The sequence below is a fragment of the Ambystoma mexicanum genome, chromosome 7q, assembly GCF_040938575.1.
Source record: "Ambystoma mexicanum isolate Mex_15411 chromosome 7q, UKY_AmexF1_1, whole genome shotgun sequence".
In the NCBI taxonomy this organism is placed as follows: Eukaryota; Metazoa; Chordata; class Amphibia; order Caudata; family Ambystomatidae; genus Ambystoma; species Ambystoma mexicanum.
Window position 1 is genome coordinate 565,285,182 of NC_090941.1, and position 22,085 is coordinate 565,307,266.

Sequence of the window (22,085 nt, forward strand, 5' to 3'; positions counted from 1 at the left end):
GTGGTTTCATTGAACAGGGTCATTTAAATCAGCATCTTTGATACACAAGTTATGTTATGGTAAAGTCTAGTTTGTAGCCAACTTAAGCTCAACCTTGGCGACATCAGTTTTTTAAGTTGAAATAAATTAAATGTTATTTGTTTCAGAAAGTGCGAAGTTGTCAGCATGAGTGTTTCCCATACAATTTGTGTGGCTACTACACAAGCTAAACGCATTAAATGATTGATATATGCGAAATGTCACTCGAATGCGCCAACTCCTAAGATCATCAAATAAGAGATTATTGATCGGTGAGTCAAATCAAATTTATTGACAGTGTTATCTTCACACTAAATCAATTATAGCTTGTAACTCTTTTTTTAGAATTATATTGTATTCGTTTCTACTTGCACACAGGTCAAATAATAACTAAAACCTCTTTATCCAGAGTTAAATTATAATATTTTTTCTCCAATTGTGAACCTCTTTTTCCAAGAACTAATTATATTGATTTTCTCAACACATGTTTCCCCATTGCCAAATGCAATGGTTGATCAGGAGAAACAGAAATGATAATGGTCCACTTGGTATAGCTGTGTTTTTAATTTCCATAAGCCAGTATCCAAAATTCAAGAGTTTTCAATCCCCCACGTTTTTTTAAGAGAAAGCTAACTAAGACCAACGTCATAAGAACTTGATTTACTAATGGAGTTTGATTAATTAGAAGTGGCCATTTTAGAAACTCTTGAATTTTGGGTACTGGCTTATGGAAATTAAAAACATACAGCCATACCAAGTGGACCATTATCATTTCTGTCTCTCCTGATGAACCATTGCAACTAGCAATGGGGAAACACGTGTTGACAAAATCAATATAATTTGTTCTTGGAAAAAGAGATTCACAATTGGAGAAAAAGTATTATAATTTAACTCTGGATAAAGAGGTTTTAGTTATTATTTGACCTGTGTGCAAGTAGAAACGAATACAATATAATTCTGAAAAAAGGGTTACAAGCTATAATTGATTTAGTGTGAAGATAACACTGTCAATACATTTGATTTGACTCACCGATCAATAATCTCTTATTTGATGATCTTAGGAGTTGGCACATTGGAGTGACATTTCGCATATATCAATCATTTGATATGTTATGGTAAAGGTTCTTATATCGTGTACTGTTGCCACCTGCGTGGTCTCTTGGCGCTCACAAGTGTCAATTTAAATACCAAATCTACAGAATTATATAGCCAATAGCTATGCAACCCTGCTTCTTTTATGCCTTGTAGTGCCAAACTCGTAATGAGGAGCTTTGATAATTCCTTTGTTTCTGGGCGTCCTTCAGCACTGGGACTGCTCATGACTGAACATCCTCCACTCGCATACCCTTGCTAAATCACATGGTTACTCCACCAGTCCGAGTATCTTTTTCTACTGAGGCATTATCATATTTATGTATGGATGCATATGTATGCAATCTGATGCAGCCAAGGGCATCCTGTGGCGTAGTAGAAATCACTTCCACAACTTATCATATCCCCAATTAATCTCTACTGCTCTCCACCCGTCAGATAACCTTAAGCAAAATTCTTGTCTTTAATTAATCTTTTGTAACGCCCTTAATGCCAGAGACCAGTCTCTAAGGGCGGAACCGGGATTCGAACCTGGGTTGTTCTGCATTGTCTTGCTCCCAGAACAAAAGCATTATCCCTGAGCTACCCTTTCTTCAAGCAGTTCACCTCTGAATTCTCTATTTATTCCATACATAACCTAGCTACTTCATCTACCTGCAAACCACAACATGTTCCTACTTTAACTAGTACAACTGTAGGTAAATCTACACCAAAGAAAAGGATGCAATGAAAAACACCATATTTTAAAACAAACATGTGAACTACATCCTGCGCAAACCATTTCAAAAAGACAGGAAATGTGTGATGTTAGCAGGACATCAACAGCAACAATGCATTTGTCCAAAGTAACTGACAAGGCCCAAAATAAACCTTTTCAGTTACCAGAGAGTATCCAGCAACCTTTAGTTAAATGGACAACAGTCCATTTTGTTTTCTAAAAATACAGCATCTTATAGGAGAGTAAAAATTGAATGTGGGCCCACTTTATTTCTGTTTATTTCTGAGTAAACCCACAAATGCAGGCAGGACAGTGTATTGATTCAGCCCTGTTTTGTGGGTTTGTAAAACTATTGCTATATTGTTTGAAATAAAGTACCTTTTAATAATAAAAAGGAAAAAAAGCCTGAGTTTTGGAGGCTACAGTGGTGAGTGAGCGGAATTTTTATAGCAATGTAGCAGTGTACTTGAATTCAATAAGATACATATTGGTTGCTGCAGGCCCGTGTATGCCAAACCTTGGGAAAAGAGACTCCATATACAATCAAAACAGGAGTCCATCAAACCAAGGAGCTATTTTTAGCCTCACGCACCTTGGGTAGTGTTAATCCTTTCAGTAAATACATACCAGAAAAAATAGATGCATCAAATCCCATGTCTTCCACAGCTGCTCTTAAATCTTCAGCATTTGTTTCACTAGAATCATAAATAAAGGTCCCTTTGTCATCCTCCAAAGAGACAGACACTTGTTGCACTCCTTTCTTTTGAGAGATCATCCCTTCTATGGCCGATACACAAGAGTTGCAGGTCATTCCTGTAATTATGATCACAGCTTTGCTGCTTGTGCCTTGTACTTGGTCTTTGGACGTTGGCGATGAGGAGTAAAATGGTGTATCTGATGAAAGAGTATCTACGTTGCCTGATAATTCTATAGGGAGAGTCACTTTGAATTCCCCGGGTGGGAGAGCTTCAATAGCTTGTTTTAACGATACTTCTGTAATTATTTCCGGTACAAAATGCACTAAAGCCTGTTTCTCTTGGAGGGACACTTGGATACTTTGCACTCCAGGAAGACCAGAGATGTTTCCTTCTATATTTAGTACACAAGACTTGCAATGCATTCCATCTATGCCAATAGTTATAGATGTCCCACTATTCAATGCCTCTGTGTGAGGGTCTGCCTTGCAGGTGCTATCATGAAGACCAGCATTAAGGCTCTTGGTGCTTGCCTTCCGTAAAAGTTCAACATCAACTGTTCTAAGTTTTATTGGATCTGGTTTGGCCTTTATGGCTGCTTCAAACCCCATGTCGTCTATGTGGCGTCTGATGTCTTCTGGCTGGATGATCTGAGGATTGTAAGTAATGGCTGCTTCTTGGCTACCAAGTGAAACCTTGATCTTGAGGACACCATGCAATTTGCCGACCTTCCCTTCGATAGTATTGACACATGATTGGCACGTCATACCTTTCACATGGAGCTTAATTAAGGATTCTCCACTATACTGAGATGAACATGGGGGCCCACTTCTTGATGCAGACTCTATTCCTTCTGCAATTTTGGCTTCAAAGCCCATGTTCTCAATCTCCAGGCAAATCTGTTGTGGGGATATTAATGCAGGCAGATATGTTACAACTGCATTGCTTTGCTCAAGTGATACCTTTATGTTCACAATGCCAGGCACTTTTGAGATTCTGCCGTCTATACTCTGCACACAAGACTGGCAAGTCATGCCCACAATGTCCACAACTGCAGCACAGGGATCGGGTGGCTGTTGGTAGAGGGGGTCTTGGCTTCCATCATAGCCCATGTTTTCAAAGGCAAAGCTTGGTTTCATAGTTGGCAACTTCACATATGCTGCATAATCAATTGCCGACAAAGCCTGATGGAGAGAAGAAGAATGAACTATTAGTTTACCAACAAAACTGCAACCCAAAACTGTCTTATCATGTAAAAGTATTATGTGCTAACACAATATGAATATTATAATAAAGTTGAAAGTAAAACTTAAGGGTTACAGGACGTTAGGTTTATAAAGAAATGGAACAGTCATCAGAAAACTAGTGTATTGTATTTATCTGATGCTCCCCATTTAATAGAAAAATACATGCAACACTGCAGTAGATGCTGAAGTTTCCTCATCTAAAGGACACACTGTAGCGCAAATTCTACTGTCTCACTGAACACGTCAGAAGGAAATGGGATCTCTAGAAACAATATATGCATATTAACTTGTTGGCTCAAAGACATAATTTGTTCTACGTGTAAATTAAATTCTAGTGTGAAGAATTACAGGTATTGGTCCCTTTTCCCCAAGGGGGTGAGGCCCCTGCACGACCCTGCCTTTGGGTTGAAGCAAGTGGGACCCCACACTGTGAGAGACTCCTGCTTCAGGGACAAGGACTCCTGTTCCAATGAGGAACTCCCTTAGCCCAATATCATATCTGTCTATATGGGTCTGCCTGCTGTAAAGACTAATCTGTCATCCTTTCGTTGGCTGCTACAACAAAGCACGAGACCGCACCATGAAAGGGAGAAGCTGAGTACCCAAAAGCGTGTCAAGCGCCACAACATTCTCCTACAAGGAAAAAGCTACCGGAGAAAACGGGAGAGGTGGGAGGCCAGAGAAGCAAAGTAGTGGGAGGGGAAAGGACTCTCAAAATTGTAACTTGGAAAATCAAACAGTAAATGAACTTTGAGAAGTGACAAAGCCATACAGAGTGTGACAAACAATGATGGTTGAGAAATAGATCAAAAGTGGAAAGAAATACCCTTGGAAGAAGGGGGAAATCTTCTGAGAAGGAGACTTGAAGAACTAAGGCTGTCAAGGGAACAGGGACTTGAAAGAGACAATATAGTGTCAAGAAACCCGGAGAGGGGAAAAGTGATTTGAACAAGGCCAAACTAAATAGTGGAAAGATTGAACCACAAGTATATAAGCAATAACTAAGTGAAAGCAAGAGAGCTCAGAGATATCACAAAAAACACTATTGTAAAGCTGGAAAGAATATATGGGAAGAGCTACACAAACTCATGAAGCAACTATCAAGAGACTAGCAGACCAAATAACTTGGGAAAATCTATATTAAAAAATTAAAATAAAAAAAAGAAGTTTGCACATTAACCAAACAAAGTCATAAAATGCTAATCTAAGGAAGCCTCTTTAAAGAACGAATAGGAGAAGAGAGACATTCTTTTGGCCTATATTTGAGTTATTCTTATTTTTTATTTTTATTTTTTATTGTATGAATCAAGTAATTGATTTTTACAAAACATTTTCTGTAGACGCAAACGTTTTTCTTAAAATTAAAATTTGCTTGACTTGACTTGTCGTTTCAGCCATTTATAGACCCTTTGTCACTGTTGAGCTTTTGAGACGAAGGCCTATCGTCAGAGAAGTTGGGCTGGAGATGTCTGCGACTTCGCTCTTAATATTCTAGATGATTTACAGAGTTAGGGCAGGTTTGCCAGTGTGGTCATTAAATGTTGGAGAATTTTTGAGATAGCCATAAGCCAAGTTGGTTTATCACTGCTTATCATTCTAAACCACCAGCACGTTTCGTTTTCTAGAGAAGGATCAGACGAAAAATATTGCATGTAAGTTGATCTAATTTTTTCATTTCTGAACAGCTTAAGAGGAGATGCCGGATAGTCTCTTTTTCGTTTGTGTTTTGGCAAAGCCTACAATAGTTTGTGTTTGAAAGTCCTCTGATAGCTTGAATTTCATTTGTTGGTAGTAGATTGAGTCTTGCTTTTAGAAGATAGTTTCTGGCTTGCCTGCTTGGAAATTGTTTGATGTAGGCCTGAAGTTCATTCAGTTTCTTTATATTTGGAGGTAGGTGGAGTGTTAGCTTGTTTTCTGAGGCTTTTGACAAGGTCAGAATCCAGTCTAGTTCTTTGATTTTTTTCAAGACTTTTGTCGGATTCTGGACCAATTCCTCCTCGTCACTCTCAGTTGATTTCAGAAGAGCTTTCATATCTGACCTCCAAGTTTTTAGCATCTTATTCGTTTCATCATCCATTGCTGATTTTATTGTTCTGAAAGGCAGTGAACTTGTAGGTAGCAAGCATTTTCTGAATAATCTCAGCGAATTGCAGTTCAATGTCCCTTGTAGAGACAAGAGGCTCAGTTCTCTTCGGATGGACGCTACTGGTGTAGAGGTAGGAAGACCCAGAACTGTCCTCCAAAAATACGCTTCCAATTTAGGCCAGATTTCCGCCAGTAGCAGTAACATTGCCTCAGCTCCATAGGTTATCGATGGGACTACTTTCATTTTGTAGAAGTCAATAACGGGTAACAACGAAAAGCGGCCAAATTTCTGGTCGATTGCTTTTCCCTGAGTTGCCAGTTTTCTAGTTTTTGAGTGGAGAATCTCTTGCATTGCTGTTTCTTTTTTTGAACTGTTTTTGAGTGGAGAATCTCTTGCATTGCTGTTTCTTTTTTTGAACTGTCTAGTGTAATACCTAGATACTTAATGCTTTTTACTGTTTCAATTTCAGACAAATTAAAGTACCATTTGGTCTTGTCTACTTTCTTAGTTGTGTTTTCAAGAATAACTATTTTAGTTTTTTCTTTATTGACTTCCAAGTTGTTGATGGTTACATATGTCAGGAGATTGTCAAGTTGCCGTTGTAATCCTATGGGCGTCTGATCAATTAAGATTAGGTCGTCTGCATAGAATAGTCTGTTGATTTTTTGTTGGCCTAACTACAGTGGAAAAGATCTAACGGAGGTTTCTGCTGCCTGATAATCTCCAAGGTAGGCCAGGAAGAGTGAGGGGGTCAACGGGCACCCCTGTTTGACTCCCCTTTGGATCGAAATTGTTGATGATAGGGACCCTTTGCCATTTAGCTGGATTCTTACTGTTGTGTTGTTATGTAGGGCTTTGATGGGGTCCAGAATTTCTTTAGGGCAGGACCAACCCTCTAGTTTGTTCCATAGAAGGGTCCTGTCGACTTTGTCAAAAGCCTGCGTAAAGTCTATGAAGGCCATGTATAACCTTGGGCACCCTTCAATCGTTTTACTTTTCAAGGCACTTATTAGTAAGATGTTCCCATAATTTTTTTAAACCCTGATTGGAATTGGTCGTTGCACGGGGCTTAATTTGCCCAGGCTTGGAACCTTTTCAAGAGTAGGGAACCATAGACCTTTCCAATTGGATCAAGTAACGCAATTGGGCGATAGTTGGAAGGGTTGTTGGTGTCACCTCTTTTTTATATCGGAATCATAGTAGCTGTCGTCCATGAAGCTGGTATGGATTTGGACATTGAACATCTTGTGAAGACTTGGCTGATAAATGTTGACCAGGCTTCGGGGTGGGCTTTTAAGTCTATGTTGGTAATACCCTCGGGACCCGGAGCTCTTGACTTCTTCAGTTTGTTTATTTGGTCATAGATTTCTTCTTGATCATCGAGTTTCACCCAAGGCGCCTGTTTTTCCACGGATGTTGGGGATTTTTGGCCCAAAGGTGATTTAAAGGATTCTTTGATGTAGTTTGTCTAAGTTTTTCTCCAATGCCATTATGGATGTTGTCACTCTTGTTGGCAGTGGTGGAATTTAATAATGACCAAAATTCTCTCGGGTTATTCGTGCAGATAGATCTCAGTATTGCTTCCAAGTCCTGTTGGTAGAGTTTTGCTCGATATGATCTTAGCCAGGAACGGTAGATGATTTTTGCTTCTTGTCTAGCCACTCCTGCTTGCTCTGGATCTAACTTTGCTGCATTTCTTCTCGCTTTTCGGTATTCTCGTCGTTTATCGACTATCAGGTTATCGTAAGTGTGTTTTTTGTAGCTGACAGGCAAACGCGTTTTTAGGCAAGGTTTATTGTATGCTGTTAACAACGGGCCGAAGTCGATCATGTTTCTCTGGTCGTCCATTTTGAACTCTTTGTATCTACTACTCAGATCTCTAATATCTTTGGCCTAAAGCCGAAGTCTGTTTCCTTGCATGTTCAGTTCGAAGTGATATGCCAGTTTTTCCACAGGATCATTTGTACTCTTCCAAGTGGTGTTTAAGAGGTTGTGGTCTCTGGCCTTGGTTTGAATCACCTCGAAGGACACAATCAAATCTAAAAACGGTCTCAAGATGAAAATATGGTCAATTGTTGATTGAAACGTTCCATTTGTCCAGGTCGCCAGCCGAACGGGGTTCGGAAACACTGTGTCCAAACTTTGCAATTTTCTAGAGTTCATTAGATTTAACCAAAGACCACCTCTGTGATCTGAAGGAGTGGAGTTTCTTTTGGGTTTGGGCGATAAGCATGTAGCGTTTAAGTCTCCACAAATTAGTATGTGTGGCACTTGATGAACCGCCAAAACCTCATCCATTGCATTTTCGATTTCCATAAGGAATGCTGTAGCTTCAATTTTGGCAGGATTCCAGTATGTATTTAGAATGGCTATCGGAGTGCATTTCACACTCTTATCTGCGTCGCTTTTATAGGTCCATGTTAAAATGGTCACTAAGCGGTTTTGGTTTGCCATTAGAACTTTGTCGATCTTCAGCCCATGGCCGATGCGAATTGCCATTCTTATTAGTGGTAGGGTCAGGTAGCGTTTATCCAATGTCTTCTCTTTTTCTTTTTTTTCTGTTTAAAGTGCCTACCTTGAAGGCTCTCCCATGTGTCATAGTGGCATCGTTTATATGGCACAAGTTATACAAAACGAACCACCCAGAGGGACCAGATTTACGCAAATGAGATCGGGCTAAAACGTGAGGGAGTTCTCAGGCAAACTGGACATTTCTAAGACCTTTATAAAAGGCTTCTGCTAAGTCTGCTGCTGCGGTGTTAAGGTGAAGCTATTCCATGCACAAGATGTCTGAATAGGCATTCCCTGAGCTCCAACACTAAGCCCCTAGAAGTTCGGAATTCAGCCTGTGACGGGACATAGTAATTGTGTCTGTGGGATATATTGGGTTCTCCTGGTTCATCTGCGGTTCAAGCACCTCAGTTTAAACTCAATTCTAACTTTTATGGTGAGTCAATGTAGGGATATGCTGAGATTCCAAATGTGGTCCCTTTCAGGGACACCAAAAAATTAGTAATAGTGCTGCATTTTGTGACATCCAAAGCAGTATTTTGACAAAGACGGTGTGATGAAGTTCCCTGAACGAGCCTGATGGGATGGGGGCCGAATGCTACCACCTGCATCATGAGGCTGGGCTCGAAGGAGGTACATGGGGGATCCCTTGTACAACCCCAGCCATCCCCAGAGCTAAGGCCGAAGACTGTTATCAGGATTGGTGCCTGGCCCTTTAGGAAATTCCCCATGGATTAAGCATTGTCTAAACCCCACTAATCCTTTGATTTTGCTTACAGCCTTGGGCAACTCGCAGGGAGAGGACAAAGGTAATTTTTAGCCACAGTAAGGATGAGCCAGCAGCTTGAGGGGGGGGGGGGCAAACCACTTCAGCTAGTGGGAAAGAGAAGCCTATGGCAGGTGATTCATTTGGTGGTGTTCCATGCTCACATAGGAAAACTAGCTATGTGTTGTTGCAGATTGTGGCCACACGTATTACAAACCGGTGTTTAGGGTTTTTGAAATCCGCCACTCCAATCAGAGACACATATGTATTAATTTCCACAAAGGATGGGGTCCGGGGAGGGGCTTGGACCCTGTTCAAAGCACAGGCAGTTTCATGGTTGTGTGGGTCACAAGGCTGACGAGCGGGTTATGGTAGAGGTTGCTAGAGACAGAGACAGTTGAAAAAGGAGTTGATTAAAAAGCATGAAAATTAAATGGTGGAGTGGAGAGAGCAGCCTAGTGGTAAAAAAGGGAGAGGAGGCTGGAGGAGATACTAACAGGAGATAAGTTTGGAGGAGAGAACAGTGAAAGGGAAGAGGTTAGAAGGAGACACGAGTGATAGGTGAGAGAGAGAGAGAGAGAGAGAGAGACAGAGAAACAGAGAGAGAGAAAGAGAGAGAGAGAGAGAGAGAGAGAGAGAGAGAGAGAGAGAGATATCCAGACAGTAGAGGTTGGTAGTTAACATCAGGATGAGGTCTGAGGATAATGGAACAACTCAAGGAGGGGGAGGCGAGTAGAAACACCCAATGTGGAGACATTCCCCAGGAGGCAGATGGAAAAGAGACTGGGAAGGGTGCAGATTTGATCTCATGAGGAATTGGAGAGGAAGTACCGGTAGAGAGATCAGGTGAGAGGAAAGGACAGGAGGTGCAGGGAGGCCCCCCTAGGCAGAGGACGGATGTGACCCATCGTGGAGGAAGGAGTGGATGAGGATTTGGAGAAGAGAGCCAGGATCCTAAGAGAGGGAGCTAGGAAGAAGGTGGAAGTAAAGCCTTCAGGTGGACTCAAAATACAAGCCTCGTGGGGGAGTCTTACGGTCTTGCGCATCACTCTCCAGTCCCGGCTTCTGTCCAGGCACAGCATACGGCGCATGTGGGGCCTGAAGACCCTAGGAAGGGGGGTCTCCCGAACAGACAACGAAAAGCAAACAATCGGTAAAACGAGGAGCCAAAGAAGGCAGCCAGCATTCTAAGGCATGTCTGGACTGTGAATCTACTAAGAGGGGAGCCAGATTAGGTTTCACTCAAATGAAAAACTTTAACTGATTGAACCCAAGGAGAGGCCACCCTACTTCTATAATGTTTATGTTGCATTTTCGTAGCATGGGGAACCCTGTAAAATTCCATAATAAATATTTGGTGAAACACGTCCCTTGGTGTCAGTCTTGTGTTGATCCTACTTGGCTTTGTGACAGAGATAGGCATGGAGACTGCTACAGTAGTTGAGCCTAGAGCAGCTAGCGCTCAGGCCAATCTTAATTGGTGTGCTTTTCAAACTTAGCACAAAACACATCATTGGTTCTGAAACTGCAAGACGTCCAATCTAACAACCAAGTCAACTTGCATTCTAAAGACATCTCAGGATCGCACCAGCATTTTAGGAATCTTAACTGACGAGTAGGAGGAACTGTAGGGAGGGAAAATGAACAAGGAGCTCCATATTTAATGAAACACTGTGGCAGACAGATGGAACTTAAAAGATCAAGGCTTTGGTATTACCAAAATTCATTTGAAGCCAGTTACCCTTCATTGAGAAAACTGTGACCAAGCAGCTGTCAAGCTGCGTGAACAGATCTGTAAAACCATAAATAGTGAAATATAACTCTGCATAATCTGTGCTTGTATGACTCAGAAATTCAAACAAGATTAGCTGACGGAGGGGGCAGATGTAATGTTGATCATCTAATTCCTCCATCAAATAAAAAGGACTGGGCACTACGTAATAACAAGTACAGGGTTTAAAAATGAGACTCCTATCCATTTCGGACTATCTGCATACATTATTAATATCTTTCTGGGACCCGCAGACAAAAGCAAAGTCATGGTTGCTACTGTAGGGCGAGCGGTGGGTGGTGAGGAGGGCCCAAGTATGCTTCCAGCATTACTGCAAACCTGGGCCGTGATCCAGTCCATCCTTGATGGAAAGTGTTTCATGCCAAGCTCGATTCTGAAGTGTGCTGGCTGCCCAAGGGACCTCTCGCACTAGTGGCCCTATACAGGGCATATATCTAGAGTGGTATGGCCTTTGATAATCTCGCTACTAATTTTATCCCAACAGGAAATGTACTTTGTCGCTTTTCGATGAAGGGTATTGCAAGCATTCAAATATCACACCCCTATTTATGTATCTTTGACTCAGAGACCTGAGCTGTGCTGGTGGTACTGCACATTGCACAGACGGCACATCAGTAACCAAACCAGCAGTGCTCCTCAAAAGATTGTGGAATGTAACATACTACTTGGATTGGTAAAATGGTTTCTAGGTTAATGGGTGATGTTCTGGGAGTGAATTCAATATACAGTTCTTTCATGAAAAACTGCTGCAAACACAGAACTGCTACAATACATGATCATCCTCAGAGAGCAGAGCTGAATTATAACTATGAGTAGAGTATACTGTGTAAACAGTTTTTCACCGCTGTACCACATAGGCAAAGCCCCAGGTGCTTTCCCATTGCACAAATCATAATTCCTCAAGTAGGCAACTGTAGGGGGGGAAAAATAGCCCAGAATACCCAGCATCCACAACTCAATCTCAAGCATTCCTATTATACCAAATCAAATACACAGTTGTGGTAGTACCTTGCTGGCATAGTGGAAACAGTGACCCACACAAATAACCTAGTGAACAAATACAATCATCCAACAGTCAATTTAATGACTTAGAAAAACATGGATCACACATTTTGTCTTGCCTGTTCTCCTTTGTATAGCAAAGGACAATGATTTGATGCTGGCCAATGAACATACAAAGGGTTGACCCTTCGTGTTATGTACATGCATGCCCTAGACATCAACATTATCAGCAAGGTACAGAAATGTAATGATTGACGATATCAATAATACACCAGACGTCAAAAGATGAAGGCTTGCATTGAATGCAGGAAGATCAGGCCATCTGTGTTTCAGGACACCAACAACAAAGTGCCTACCGCAAAGGTCTCCCATCACCCTTGATTCTCATCTGAGACACCAATTTTCAAATTCAGATGAACACTATCCATGATTGACTATTATGATATCTTGCTCCATGCAACTGCCCTTGATACATACATAAGTACAACTCTCCTGTACAGACATCCTGACTGGAGGCCTTCTGGACATGTTCACACCTACAGGATGAAACCAGTGTTCATCTAAAATGTCCTGGCCACAGGTATGTGACAAAAAATGAACAACGCCCAGCTGAACATAGGGTTAACAATTTCACATGAGGTCCCAAAGTACAGCAATAATAAAAAGCATACTACTCCACCTGCAGCTTATCAACTGTTGCTCTCCAGAACATCCATCCAATCCTTCTTTCACCTTCTGCTTCCAAGTTCTAGTACACTACTGCATTCCATCCCTCTTAAAGCACATAATACATACATATTATTTTCTTAAAGATAGCTTTGCAGTGACCCTTGATTATGTCGTTTTGCACCACAAACGCACACACACACAAACACAATAAATATGTATGTACTACCTCTTTCTGCCACCAATCCCATATAATAAAAGGCAAGATGTGTGTTTGTCCGATGCAGTCATGCACAGTAGAGGTTGCCTGCTTTGCCTGTTGTCACCGCTAGTGGGAGCTGTTGACTAAGGATATATAGTGGTTCTACTGTTTGTCCGATGCAGTCATGCGCACTAGAGACTACCCGCATTGCCTGTTGTAATGGCTAGAGGAAGCTGTTGCCTTAGGATATATAGTGGTCCTACTGGGTGAATGAAAACCTACTGTATAAGAATACATCAAGATATACCACATAATAAATCACCACTCTGAAAATGTCTTTCTTCATGCACTTTGTCCCGTGTACACGGCTTTCACACTAGTAATATTATAATATTGCATGTGCTTTTCATTGTATATACCAAAAGCAGAGTTAGTATAATTACTTTTGAACATACCTCTGAGCACATCTGGGCCCTTAGGGCAAGGGAGCACTTTACAATGCAGATGTGTTGAACAGTAAAGTTGCATTAAATGGAATAGAATTAGTGAGTTGCTAACCATGCTGATAAACCAAATGCACATCTCATAGGATTACTCAACGAAAAAGTCAGAGCCAGAGGAAGACCTGAAAGGACATGAGGGAAATCTTAAGTCAACTTGAAGAGTGATCCGATAAAGCTTGATTGTACCATTTACTGCAATTTGTGTTGGTGCTTTCTAGGGGGGGGATCTTGTTACTAGTTGCTAAAGTGTCATCTACAAGACTACGTTTTTGATGTAGGAGGGGCAGTTGAAGTAGATTTAGTGTTTTGTAGATGATGCATCACTTTAAAGTTAAGCGCTGCTTCAAATAGCGCCGTTTGATAATCCTTCATTATGGCTCCTGTGATCATGCGGGCACCAGGATGAAGGTTTCAAAGCGACAAATAGGTAAAGTATTGGCTTTGTCCAAATGTACAAGTGCTAGGAGCACAGGTCAGGTGAGATTGTGTGTTTTATTTTTCTGAGAAGATGAAGTTGGTGAGATGTCTCTGCATGGTCAGGTGGGAGTGAATGTCTTTGCAATGTAAGGATTGAGAGGAAAGGTTTAGTTTTTCGAGGCAGTTTTGAAGAATCTGGTTATTTCCGTTAGTTGAAGGGAGTAGGAATAAAGTCTTGCTTGGGTTTGGTTTAAGAAAACATGCACCACTCCAATACTGAACGATTTCAAATACTTTCTGATTTTGAGGACTTGTGGGTTCGAGCTGGGTGCCCTCTGCATATTTGTGAAAACCTATTCCCTTCTATGTCACCATCAAGTCCAGTAGATGGAAATGTAAAGATATTTCAAATGGAAGAAGGATGCAGGCCTTTGATAGCATTAATGTAAAAAGCGAGCACGTGATCTCATGAACTGCATTTGTACAAACCGTCACGTGCCAGCTAAAATAATGTATCCAGTTAGCATGTCCAAAAGGCCCCCTGGAGTAACATTATTAAAAGCTATTGAGTGGCCACGGATACCATGATTTCAAAAAAGATACAGAGTCCTTAACTATAAGATAAGTGGCAGCTGTTACATAGTCATAACACAGCAAACTTTCAAATTCCAGATTCTTTTTTTATAACACATTTTATTATCATTTGAAACATAAAACAAACAAAAACAAAGCAACATTATGGTTGACATATGCAAAGGGCCCGGGCATACAAGGTCAATGCACAGAGCAGGGCAAATCATAGACACAAACCGGGCTAGCAACACATCACGCTCATAGAGGGCCCCATCACCTGGTATCTTCACACTTGCGCCATATTTTCTGGAACTTGGTCAGGCACCCACGTGCATTGTAGAACCTCCTTTCATAGGACATGCAAACATCCATATTCGACACCCATTTGCTAAATCCAGGTGTCTCTGGCTTACCCCACAACATCGCTATATTTCTTTTAGCCAAAATGGCCACTGTGGATATCAGTAACTTGTCATTGCGGCCATAGGAATGGGTACCACAGATTCCCAACAGGTGCAGCTTAGGTTCAACAGGCACGGGATTCCCTACAACCCCCCAGTTAGCCTATTCAGAACGTTGTCCCAGAAGCAACGTATCAGCAAGCATTCCCATATGACATGAATAAGGTACCATCTGCTTGATCACATCGTAGGCAGCGGCCATGGGTCACGCGACCGCATCTAAAGAGCAGCATACGCAAGTAGTATGTTCTATGCAAGATCTTGAGTTGGATCAAGTGAAATCGTGAGTAAATCGCCCCTTTTCTTGGAGACATCAAGGCTTCCACCCAGTCCTCAGGGTCTATAGCCCCAACCTCTACTTCTCATTTTGCTGTAGTTTAATCAGTTGCCGTGACGAGAAGGAGGACATGCATTGGTACATGACAGAGGTAAAATACTTGTCTATTTGTTACACCACCACGTTGGCTTCTAGAGCAGAACTGGGTGGGGCAGCATGGATATCAGTGAACTGGGCACGTAGTGCGTGGGTGATCTGGATATGATGAAAGCTTTCCGCTGCCGGGAGTCCACAAGAGAGTTGTAAAGTGGGAAAGGGAACCACGCGCACTTCGTATAATACCTGGTTAAGGGTCAGAATGATCTGGCGCGCCCAAGCACACCAATCTTAATGATTTCGGGTATGAGCGCATTCCGCCACAAAGGCTGAGCCAATGTCGGTCTCGCCTCCCATCCCAGGCCCCAAAGTGCCAACTCCTGAACCCTAATCACATGTCTGGTTATTTCTGGTAAAGCAGGGTCATTATCCCCCATACAAGATTTTGAGTGGCGTGACCTCACCCATCCACGCCAGTTCAGCCCTGACATGGGGTAGATTTGGGTCTCTGTGCAGCCAGTCGTTAATCACTGCCATTTGGGTGGCCCAGTAGTATTGCAGTAAATTCTGAATTTCCAATCCCTCTTTCCCATACCGAATGCTGGAGCGTAGACAGAGCAATCCTGGGTTGCCTCCCACTCCACAACAGGTCCCTGAGAGCTGAGTCTACTCTGTCAAATTCCATCTGGGGCACCAAAATGGGGGTATTTTGGAAGACGCAGAGATACCTAGGCAGCATGAGCATCTTGAACAGTGCTACCTTCCCCAGAAGTGTTACTGGAAGAGTGTGCCAATGTCGCACATCCTGGAGGACCCTCTCTGTGATTGGGTGAAGATTGCAAGAAAGAAATTCAGTGGGATCAGGACTAATGTGCACCCCCAGATATCAGAAGCACGTCTGTGAGACATTGTAAGGGCAGTCAGGGAGGATCGCCAAGTCACCCCTCTGTACTGGAAACAGCACTGATTTGTGCCAGTTAACCCTGGGTCCCATGATCGCCTCGCCGTCTCAGAGACACTGAATTACAATGGGACAAGAGGCGCTTGGGTCGCTCAGAAATATCAACAGGTCATCAGCGTAAAGGGAGACCCTGTCCTTGTGGCGGGTGGGCCAATGGAACCCCCTCCATGTCTGGTCTGTGCGAAACTGTATGGTCAATGTCTCTACAGAAATTGCAAACAGAAGGGGGAAAGCGGGCAGCCCTGTCGGTTTCCCCGTTACAGAGGGAAGGATCTGGTTTACCCTGACCTCAGCAACAGTAGCCGTATACAAGAGTCTGGCACAGCGTATAAACTGTTCACCGAAGCCCATTTCCGCCAAAACCACCCACAGATGTTCGCACAAGACAGAGTAAAATGCCTTTTCGAAATCTATGGGGAGGAGTGCCAGGAGTCCAGGGAGGACTGAGCCGCGGTCCATTGCCAGGTGGAGGCACCTGATATTAATGCGAGTGGATTTGTCTGGCAGAAAGCCACACTCATCCGGGTGAATCAGAGAATTGATCACCCTCAACAGCTGGTTGCCAAGTACCTTAGCTACTTTCTTAGTGTCGCATTTATGAGACAAATAGGTTGGTAGGTGGAGCACAAGGTAGGGGGTTTATTCTTCTTCGGTATAACAACTATAGTGGCCCGCCTCAGGTCCAGGGGGTAAATGCCCACCTCTCTGCTGTATAGGAACAGATTGAGTATGTGTAGGACCGTCAGGCCACCAGTCTTCTTCCATACCTCCACGGGGAACCCACTGAGGCTTGGGGCTTTACCAGATTGAAGTTGGGAGGTGGCCTCTGCAACCTCTTCCTCAATAATTTCTACCCCCAAACTGGTCGACTGTTCCGCAGAAAGGCGAGGGAGCGCAATGCCGTCAAGAGGGCCACAGTCAACCTGTTCACTTCACACACAGGCCCTATATAGCGTTTCATAGTATTGCATGAAACAGTCTGCAATCTCAGAATCATCCTTATGGCCATCCCCGCTCTCGTCCAATATTTCCTTGATGTGTCTGCCCCCCTCCTCACGCTGCTCCCGCCATGCAAGCATTTTTCCAGCTTTGCCCCCGGTGTCATAAAGTCTGCTTAGCCTATCCCCATGCGTCTGCTTGGCGTTATCCATTTGGATATTCTGCAGCGTTTCTCGGGCCGCCAGAAGGAGTCGGTGTGTAACAGGTGAGTCTGATTGGAGGAAGTCCTCTTCCAGGGTCCCGGCTGTCTATTTCAGCCTCTTGCACCTATTGTGTTTGAGCCTTACGCTTTGCCGAGATCAGGGACATCAGTTCAACTCTCAAGACTGCCTTGTAACCCTCCCATAATATTGCTGGACTGTCAACCGACCCAGTCTTAAACGGGAAGTACTCTCCGGTTTTGGACATAATCCCTTCCAAAATGTCTGGGATGCCAAGGTAATAGCTGTTGAGGCGCGACCCAGTGTGATGCCAATGTCTACCGACCTCAAGCTCAGTAAGGAGCGGAGAATGGTCAGAAACCCCTCTCGCCAGAAACCTGGCAGACAACCATGTGTACTTTGGGTTGGGGGAGAAATGGAATGGAAGGAGTAGCCCCTAGAGTTCCCATTACCCATTCTCCACACATCACACAAGTCAAATGCAGTAGTGAAGGTGCACAATTTCGTGGCTACAGCCGGGTCCCTGCCCGAAGATGAGTGAGATCAAAGGATGGGCCCATTATAATCACCTCCCAAGACCCACAATTCGGGGTGATGGGAGAGCAGTAAACTCTGAATGTTGTCTACGAGGTCCATGGACAGCGGAGGGGGTGCATAGACAGCCATGACACCAATAGTGGTCCCCCACCACTCCCCCACCCCCATTAGGACAAATCTACCCTGTGGATCCCTTTTGACATAAAGGACCCAATGGGGCAATCGCTTGTTGTGAACAAGTACCAGCACTCCTCGGGAACCTCGAAAGAAGCCTGCATGTACTGTGGTTCTGTAATTGGTCTGCTTAAAAAATTGCTATCCAAGCCTGCTAAGTGTGTCTCAAGGAGAAGACCCACGTCTGGGGAGTACCTGTTCAGGAACTGGAGAACCAAGCCCCGTTTGATTCGGGAGAACAAGCCATTCACATTCCAAACATCAACTTGAGGCTTCTACTCATGCTAGCAGCTCCCACCAAGTCGCGGAGAGGGAAATATGTCTAGACCTGAGACTGTACCCCACAGACACCCAGAGTACAACCCCCAACCATTGTATCTTCCTTCAACCCTGTGTGCTACATAAAAAAACATTGCAAACCCCAAATCCCTAGCCGCCCTGAACCCCAACTGGAAGTACCTGTCGCCCAAACATGTGACTAAGTAGTCACCAACCTTACAAGAGTAAAGAAAATGCAACGTCCAGGGTTCCATAAGCCAGGTTAAAAGAATTGAAAAGAGCAAATGGCAGTGAGAAAAAGAAAAAGAAAGGAAAAAGCAAAAGGGATTTGGCTGTTGAATCATGGCCAATGTGGCCAGGTTGCTTCCATGCCTGCAGGAGGTATCCATGACCTTCCCATAGTCCCAACGCCGGGGCAGCAAAGTCCATTCAGTTCAGGGGATGTAGGTCTGTACTCCAAGATGACTGCGAATCGTCCCCAGCAGGGGTGGGGGTGGGGAGGTGGGAGGGGTCAGAGAGCGCGAGGCATCGGATATTCGTGGGCGGTTGGGTATTTCTACCGGGGTTTCCCTACGCCTGTGCTCCACAGAATCACATCCCAGGTGAGCCTCTGCCCATGTCGACGCAGCTTGAGGATCGGCAAATGTCTGGATTGATCCATTATAAAATTCCAGATTTTAGAATGGTTTTGGAACTAAATGGTGCCCCATGAAATTTGGAAGCGAAGAAATAGTACCTTAAAGAAAAGGTTTCAACTTGAAAGCAATCTCACTAAAGACAATAATGGAAAATGCAGCCTCAGCGTCCTGAACTACCAGAAACACAAAGGAAACATATGGGTGCTGCAGAAAGTTATACTAGACACTCTGCAAATCGCTACAAAGAGTATGATCACAAAACAGTTTGTACACTTTTGTGTGCTAAACCAACACTGTTTTTTTGTATTTAATCACAAGTGGAAAGACTATTGTTCTTATGTGTTTTGCGCCATGCTCATATTTATTGTTGGGACGTCCAGACAAAGGGCCTGATTTACAAAAACCTTTTGAATGGGGCAGTCACATTCAAACTGGAAAAAGGAAAGACCTAGGCTAATTAGCCTTCGGTGTGGGCCACACACCCTTAATACCCACTTTGGGGTTAAACAATTTTTATGTATCCTTGTATTAATTTAGATCAAACGTTAGCTTGTGTCAAAATAACTTTATTCCTTCAAGAGTTGTGTGTTTTCTAAGAGACATCATAGTAATTGGTTTACTTCACCAATTAGGCTAGTTCTGAGACTAGGACAAACAATAACCCTATGGCTAATGCATTTCTGAACAATTCCTTCCTCAGAGCCGGGTTATATATGCACCACTGGTATTGTGGTACATTAAGTGCTAATCTGCATCGATTAGTATAATACTGTACATTGATCCATTTCAAATTACCAAACATAGTTCAGAGACAAAATTGCAGAAACAACAGTAAAAAATACAATAATCAATTTAGATAGGGTGCCCACAGTTGAAACAAACATTTACTCATAGACAGGGGAAAAGAAAAAGAGAGTATGCTAAGTTCACTTATTTTGAGTGCTTTCCATAGATTAACAGTTCCTCAACCATTGGTCAATGATGTGCTGCTCAACGTGCACCCTTATCATGCTTTAAGGTGATTGGGTAAGCCCTCTATATTACAGGTAACACCACTCTTTACAGTGCAATCGTGGTTGATGCAGTTCGGGCAATAAAATGTATTTACGTCCTTTTCCTGATGCTGATCATCGTGTTAGTTGTGCAAGGGTCCTTGCGTATGTGAGCTGTTGTGTAAACACATGGTGAGCTAAACAGTCGTGCTATTATATAAAGTTTCATCTTTCCGTGCCCCATGCTAATCACTAGACTGATAGTAGCGTCACTCCCAAAACGGGAATGAAGGAATCTTTGGTTCGTTGTATCGCGTGAGCTATAAGGAACATGTGCTACGCGTTAATGGCAAACCTTGTTGTGTTTTAACGGTTGTCATGAAGATGGTCTCATAAGCATCTAATTTCTATGTAATAAGGATTGCGTCTGTTATCTTACCTTTGGCGAGCGCTGTGAAGCGGGTCCTGCTTCTTCCTCAACGAACTGCGGACTGGTACCGCGATTCGTGTCGTTGCTAAGGCAACGTTTGGGTCCCAACATGGCCACGCGCATACTGATGCAGCGGCCATGTTGGTATGGGAAAAATGTCTATACTGCAGTTACAGTGACTGTGAGGCATTTTGGCTAAATTTATTACGCTTATAAAGCAAATGGGCGTGCTTCCTCCATACTTGTGCTGGGCAATCAAATAGGTACTTAATATACTGCTTTTATGGATAAAACCGCTTGTTAAAGAGAGAGGAGTGAATACCCCTCGTCCTAACGTATGCACTGTGCGTAAGGTGAATGTGCCTAAAATAAGTGGCCAATATATGGTGAGCACTACTAGTGAAAATAGTACTAGCGTTATTTATCACAACATAAGTTAGAGGATTAGTTATCATACTCATTCAGATAAAGAAGTAAAGAAGTGGAGTACAGATACCCTGCATGATCATGTCTAGTATTCAAGCAAAACAGTTATGGATGGCAACTCACCAAGGTAATGGGGAATCGCCATATAAAGGATATCAATGCCGCTATACCATAGTCTTACATGTAACACGTGTGGTATCACTGTCTGTTGTGTCTCACGTTATAGTGTGATCAACTGGGTTGCTGGCCAATAAACAGTTAGTAACAGTAAGTAATATGAGACATACTGTCATGAGGGATATTAAAGCTATGATAAGGTCACAGTATATTGTATAACAGTTGCACTGCATGATAATGTCTTGTATTAGGATGAAACAGTTATGAATATCAGCTCACAAATGGACTGAGGAAATGCTATACTCTTGTTCTGGTGTGTTCTGCTGGGCTGCTGGCCAAGAAAACCAGTGGACAATGGTGAATAAAATAAAGAATACTGTCATGAGGGATACTAAAGTTCTCAAACGGTCACAGTGTATTGCTATAAAAACAAACCTTTTCAAAAAACAGTGCCATTATATAAAACAATTAAGGTCAAATTCTTCGTTCATTCCTCGTGGGGACAATGCTTCTAGTCGATCGATCCAATACGCTTCCTTTTGTTGTCTTCTTTTTTTCAGATATGTGTTTGCGCCATGCATCTCGAAAGATTCAAGGACCTGGAACTTGACCTGTGAAATATTGTTGTTTCTGCTCATTGAAATGTCTTGCAACTGCCGAGTTCGCATTGTTGTTGGGTATGCATGACTTGTGTTCATTCATGCGGATCCTCAATTTCCGGCCTGTTTTGCCCACGTAATATAGTCCACACAGGCAACGTATACAATAGATGCAGTTTTCAGTATTGCACGTCGCATAGCATCTTATTGTTATTTCCTCTCCAGTGTACGGCTGTGGAACAATTCCACTTTTTAAAACATTGTTGCAGTTGCTGCAATTTAAACATGGGTAATTCCCCACTTTCTTGGGTTTGCCTCTTCTTGGCTTGTTGTCCCTGGTGTTGACTATTAAATCCCTGAGGTTGCTAGATCTTTGGTATGCAAATGTGGGAATGTCAGTAAAAAGATCCTTAGTTCTTTCATCGCTTTGGAGTATTGACCAATGTTTGCTAATGCATCTTTTGATTTGAATGCTTTGTGAAGAAAATGTTGACACATTGGCTCTTGTTTTAGTAGCTACTTTATCTCTTGCACATTGTAGATCACCATCTGGGTACCCTCACTCTTCCAGCTTTCTGCTTAATTTTGCTAGTTCCTCTTCGCATTCTCTCTGGTCACTGATAATTCTTTTCAAGCGCAGCATTTGTCCA

The 22,085-nt window shown here is 42.8% G+C and overlaps 1 protein-coding gene across 2 annotated transcripts in view; it reads right to left on the reverse strand.

Annotated features, from left to right (window-relative positions):
• ATP7B (ATPase copper transporting beta) overlaps nt 1–22,085 on the reverse strand; it is a 1,159,214-nt gene that overhangs the window by 864,734 nt on the left and 272,395 nt on the right. For both annotated transcript variants that reach the window (XM_069640108.1, XM_069640109.1), the window contains exon 2: nt 2,456–3,707. In XM_069640108.1, coding sequence (XP_069496209.1) covers nt 2,456–3,707 — 1,252 coding nt within the window. The remainder of the gene's footprint in view (nt 1–2,455; nt 3,708–22,085) is intronic.